The sequence below is a fragment of the Chrysochloris asiatica genome, unplaced genomic scaffold (genome assembly GCF_000296735.1).
Source record: "Chrysochloris asiatica unplaced genomic scaffold, ChrAsi1.0 scaffold00315, whole genome shotgun sequence".
Taxonomy (NCBI): Eukaryota; Metazoa; Chordata; class Mammalia; order Afrosoricida; family Chrysochloridae; genus Chrysochloris; species Chrysochloris asiatica.
Genome location: NW_006408833.1, coordinates 3,084,326 through 3,089,542, shown reverse-complemented (window position 1 = coordinate 3,089,542; position 5,217 = coordinate 3,084,326). Strand labels below are relative to the sequence as shown.

General features: G+C 41.3%; 1 protein-coding gene across 1 annotated transcript in view; it reads left to right on the top strand.

The window, feature by feature from the left end:
- The window catches only part of ALAS2 (aminolevulinate, delta-, synthase 2), a 26,389-nt gene that overhangs the window by 11,889 nt on the left and 9,283 nt on the right, over positions 1-5,217 (top strand). The window contains exons 4-5 of the mRNA XM_006875262.1: positions 989-1,211; positions 2,554-2,738. Of these exons, the coding sequence (XP_006875324.1) occupies positions 989-1,211; positions 2,554-2,738 (408 nt within the window). The remainder of the gene's footprint in view (positions 1-988; positions 1,212-2,553; positions 2,739-5,217) is intronic.

The following is a 5,217-nucleotide window of genomic DNA, read 5'->3' as shown; positions in this document are numbered from 1 at the left end:
AGGAGCAGACTTGCAGAATGTGCCCTTTGGAGATGTAATTTATTATATATGCCTGAGTGGGTTTTTTTGTTTGTGTGTTTTTTAAAAAAAGCTAAAGTAGATAAAGAGAAATACTTTTAACTGATGGTATATGGAGGGGATTATAATCAATGTAATGAAACAAGTTATGTGAATTGTTGAATGTGAAACTGATGATATGCCCTGTAAACTTTCACTCAATCCACAATAAAAACCTTAAATTAAAAAAAAAAAAGAATAACAAAAGAAATGGCATCACATGCATCAACAAAAATAACATTTCAAGATCTCTCTTTAAGTATAATGCTGTCTGAGATACACCTACAAGAAAGAACAGTTAATACCACTATTATCCAAATTTACCCAATTACAATGAAATCGAAGAATTTGACCAACTTCTTTAGTCTGAAATTGATCAAGCATTCAATCAAGATGCTTTGATAAAACTGGTGATTGGAAAACGAAAATTGGAAGCAAAGAAGAAGGATCAGTAGTTGGTAAATATGGCCTTTGTGATAGAAACCATGCTAGAGATTGTATGGGAGAATTTTGCACAACTTTACAAGGAAGGGTATTGTTAGACCCATGGTACCCATTGTACAAATGAGGAAATTAAAACTAAGAGAAGGTCATGCCTTGCTCATGGTTACACAAATATGAAGTGCCAGAGCGATAACAAGAAACTAGATCTGTCTATACTCTTTCTGAAGTAGTGATTCCAGTAAGGAGGCTGCCACATTAACCTTGGAAAAAGGGATGAGGCCTTGCTATGTGTAGGAAGCCTGAGTGAAAGTATGAATGAATTAGTGAATGGATGAATGAGTGAAAGGAGTAGAAAGTTAATGTGGTCCAGTAAGTCAACAACTGAGTGAATAAATGCTTATAAAAAAATCAATAGCAAAGATAAGATGTGGATTAGCCATGAAGAGATTTAAATGAATGATTTCCATCTCCATTTCTACTCTTGCAGGAAACCATGTCTTTGATTATGACCAGTTTTTCAGGAACAAGATCATGGAAAAGAAACAGGACCACACCTATCGTGTATTCAAGACTGTGAACCGCTGGGCTGATTCATACCCTTTTGCCCAACATTTCTCTGAGGCACCTGTGTTCTCAAAGGATGTTTCTGTCTGGTGCAGTAATGACTACCTGGGCATGAGCAGACACCCTCAGGTCTTGCAGGCCACACAGTGAGTTGTAGGGTTTGGGTCATGAGCTGTGGGAACACTCTCAGAGAGGAACCAAAGACATATATGGAAGGACAAGACAAAATGGCAGTGAAAACTAGTTCTATTTATCACCCCTCTTTGCTGAAAGTCCTATAACACATCTAACACCTAAATTAGTCAACACGCCATGTTTTCCAAACTCGTGGATATTTAATGCTATAGAGAAAGAGGAAAGACCAAATGCAAAAATAATAGCACCAACCATCCATCCCACAGTACTCTTTATCATCAGGGTTCAATAACTCATTGCAATGGCCACACAGAACTCAAGTACCATACTCACAGTTATGGATTTTATTAAGGAAGTTTACAGTGCAGGTTCAGAAGTGTTCAGGGCATAGTTTTTCCAGTCAGGACAGCCTCCTTCAACCATGCCCACAGGCAGCTCTCTCTGCACCAGTAGCATTACAAAGCTCTTCTAGAGCTGCTGATAAATTCCCATGGGACACATACTCTACCATAAGCCTCAGACTGAAGGCACTCAGCTCTAGCTCCATGAGTTAGCAAACCTAGTTTCCCCAATTAACTGCCTGGTGGCGCTCCAATCTGCAAGCAAGCCTCCTGCCCAAAGTCACTCAGCTTTACTTGCTCTGTGGGCTGGGAAGCCCACGACTCTGTCTCACGTGCTGACTCTTGGCTCTGCTCCCGATGCTCTTCTGCCACTCCTCCAGTGTCACAGCTTTCTGCTCCTGGATTGCGGATGTTCAATGTACATGGATCTCGGGGTCCAAAGGATGTAATCCACTCCCACCTGTTTTTAATTGCTATTAATGCGATCCCCATTCCTACTTCTGAGATGGCTCATTTAATACTTGGTAGAGTTCCAGGTTTTTATAATCATAGTTATTCCTGTTAACCACTCAGCTGAATCATATAAACCTGTCAGACTATTTTCCCACCTTCTCTTACTCAGACCCATCAGGAAAAGAGTCGTTTGGTGGGAGTTGCAAAGACTAAGGCTAGAAGAGACATTAAACAATTCACTGTCCCACACCAAGTGAGATCCACTCTTTATGAGCTCTAAATCTGTCTAGGAAAAGAATCTTGCCAGAGATGAACTGTGACCTCCTTTAGAAGGTTTTCCATGCTACTTAAGATCAATCTAAATTCTTCCTACATCCCTGAGTGCCTCCAGCCTGAGAAGGAGGGCCTATGTATCCCTCCTTTCCCATTACCCCCTTTCACTTTGTCACACAGCACACAACTAACATCATTAAGTCAACATTGACCCCCACCAAAGGAGGGAAACCTACCCACTTCCTTAGTGCCTGACAAAAGTTTCTTTTCCCTTCCTCCTGGTCAGGGCGACTCTGAAGCAGCATGGAATTGGTGCTGGTGGCACTCGCAACATCTCAGGCACCAGTAAGTTTCATGTGGAACTCGAGCGGGAGTTGGCTAAGCTGCACCAGAAGGATTCAGCCTTGCTCTTCTCCTCTTGCTTTGTGGCCAATGACTCTACTCTCTTCACTCTGGCCAAGATGCTTCCAGGTGAGCTCACTGGTATTCTCCACTGTAGCATCCAGTCTCACTACCTCTATAATTTCTTTCCTCTCTTCTGAGTTCACTTGCCCCCATTGCTCTTTCTTCTTACTCACCTTGTATGCCCTGAACACAAGGGCATATCTCCTTGCTCTCTTTTTGTACCTAGTGCCAATCTCACAGAAGTGTAACATCATAAATTCATCACCTCTCAACTTACCTGGGCTCTTAACAATAGTTCTTTGATGTCTCCAAAGCAGCTTTTTGAAACCTTTTTTTCCTTTTCTCAAACCTTTGATTGCCTCCTCCTTTACTCATAGAAAAGAAACTCGTCTCTTATTTTACAAATAAAATGGAAGTTATCAGACAGAAGAGCCTTTGATTTATTGCCACCAAATTCAAATTGATATGATTGTTCATCTACTTTTCCCTCATTCTTTTCTTTTTTAATGGAAGGAGTATCTACCTAAAACCATTCAATTCACCTGTAAACTAGATTTCACCTTTCTGGCTACAACTCTCTATAATGCCCTCAACTCATATGCCTATCGTTTTTCTACTCTCCAGCTTTTCTGTGTTCATCCAGGGCTCATACAGTTGCTCAGAGGGAAGCCCCAAAAGATTCATGGTCCTAACCTCTACTGTTTCTTCTAAACTGTCTGGCAATCCCTTTTCAGTTATTCAAGTTTCCACAGCAGCTTTGCTAAACCATACCTCTAACACCCTCACCCTCAGTATAAGACCTCACCCCTTACTGCACTGAAAGAAGGCCCCAGACAGGAATGTCTTCAGTTCCTTGCTGCAAGCTACCTACAAAATCATGAGCATCCTTACTTCTCTTTCCTTTCCTCCTTCCCTACTGTCTCAGTAGAAGAGGTATCCTTTTTCCTTTCACTGGTACTGTGTGTCCCATTCTCTGCTATCTTATCAGGAACCTTGACCTTCTTATTTCCCCTCTCCCTCCTTTTTCTTTTCTACTGATTTGGCCTTTCAACATGGTCAAGTCTCTTGCATCTTAGAAAAATAAAACTCAGTCCTTCATTATTCTCTAGCTACTACCCTTTCTTCTTCCTGTAACAGGTAAACTGTTAGAAAGATGTTTCCACATTTACTGTCTACTTCCTCACCTCCTGCTGATTCTTCAACACACTGCAAACATCCCCATTACTTCTCAGAAACTTTTTCCAACACCTCTCATCACTTCCAACTAAACCCAGTAGCTTTGGGAATTTTTTTTCTTCTTCTTTCAACCTCCTCCTCAACCATTGTTGCTGTTGTTAAATACTGTCCAGTCAGTTCTGACTCATAGCGACCCTGTCTAGGGTTTCCGAGGAGCAACTGGTGGGTTTGAAACACTGACCTTTTGGTTCAAACCAACCTTGTGGTGCATTATTCTGCAGTAACACACCAGGATTCCATTAGAATTCATTTTCTTTCCATCTCCACTGCAACCACCATCCTAGCATGATCATCATAGCAGTCAGAATGATGTTTCAAAACTGCAAACTTATCTTTGTCACTACCCTGATCAAAACCTCTTAATGGGTCCCTATTGCCCTTAGGACCAAGTCCAAACTCCTTATCAGGGCTGCTAAAGCCTTCAATATTCTGATCTGTACCTACTTTTTCAATTTTATCTTTGGACACCCTCATTCTTACTCTTTCATTCAGGAATATATTCATGTATTCATTCACTTACTTATAATTCAGTCATTGTTTATTCACCCATTAATTCAAGAAATATTTACTTAGCATTTGCTGGGTACCAGGAACAGAAAGATGAAAAGATGTAGTTTCTGCTTTCAAGAAACTACCAATACCTGCAAGAAATACCTGCAAGGCATGTCCTCCAGAAAGCCATTTCTGGTTTTCCCAAGCAAAAGTGATTCCTTAATCCTAGGAAAGGCCACAGTTCCTTGATGTCAGTGCATTTTTTGAGAGGTTAAGATCAACTTTCCCCATCAATTCTCTAACCCCCTGTTCTATCTACACCCGTAGCATTGCCCAGTAAAAAGCTCTGCATTCCTCAGATCCTGGAGAAAGTACTACCCCTCTCTGGACCTTAGCTCCCCCACCCCCACCCCCACCCCTTACATTAAAGGGTCTGTATGCCATTGTCACTGGTGGCTTTTCCAGGTCTGGCATGCCATGAGTTTATGGTTCAAGCTGTGAAAACCTAATTAAATACCCAGCCCTTTAACTATAAGCAGAGAGATGTTACCTAGGAGATGCTGGATTTCTTCTAGGATAGGAAGAATATAACAGCAATCCAAGCCAATAAGAATTCCCTGGTATAATCTCCTCTTCAAGACTTGATTTTGTCAGAAGACCAAGAGAAGGAATCTGAGTCCTATCCTCAATAAGTCCTAGAGCTGACTGAGAAATTAAATTTTCCTCTACCCAAATAAAATCAGATGCCAGACCAGGGTTAAATATGACTTGAGGGAAGGATGTAGGGGTTAGCATATCAGGGCAGGAAAGTTCTTCC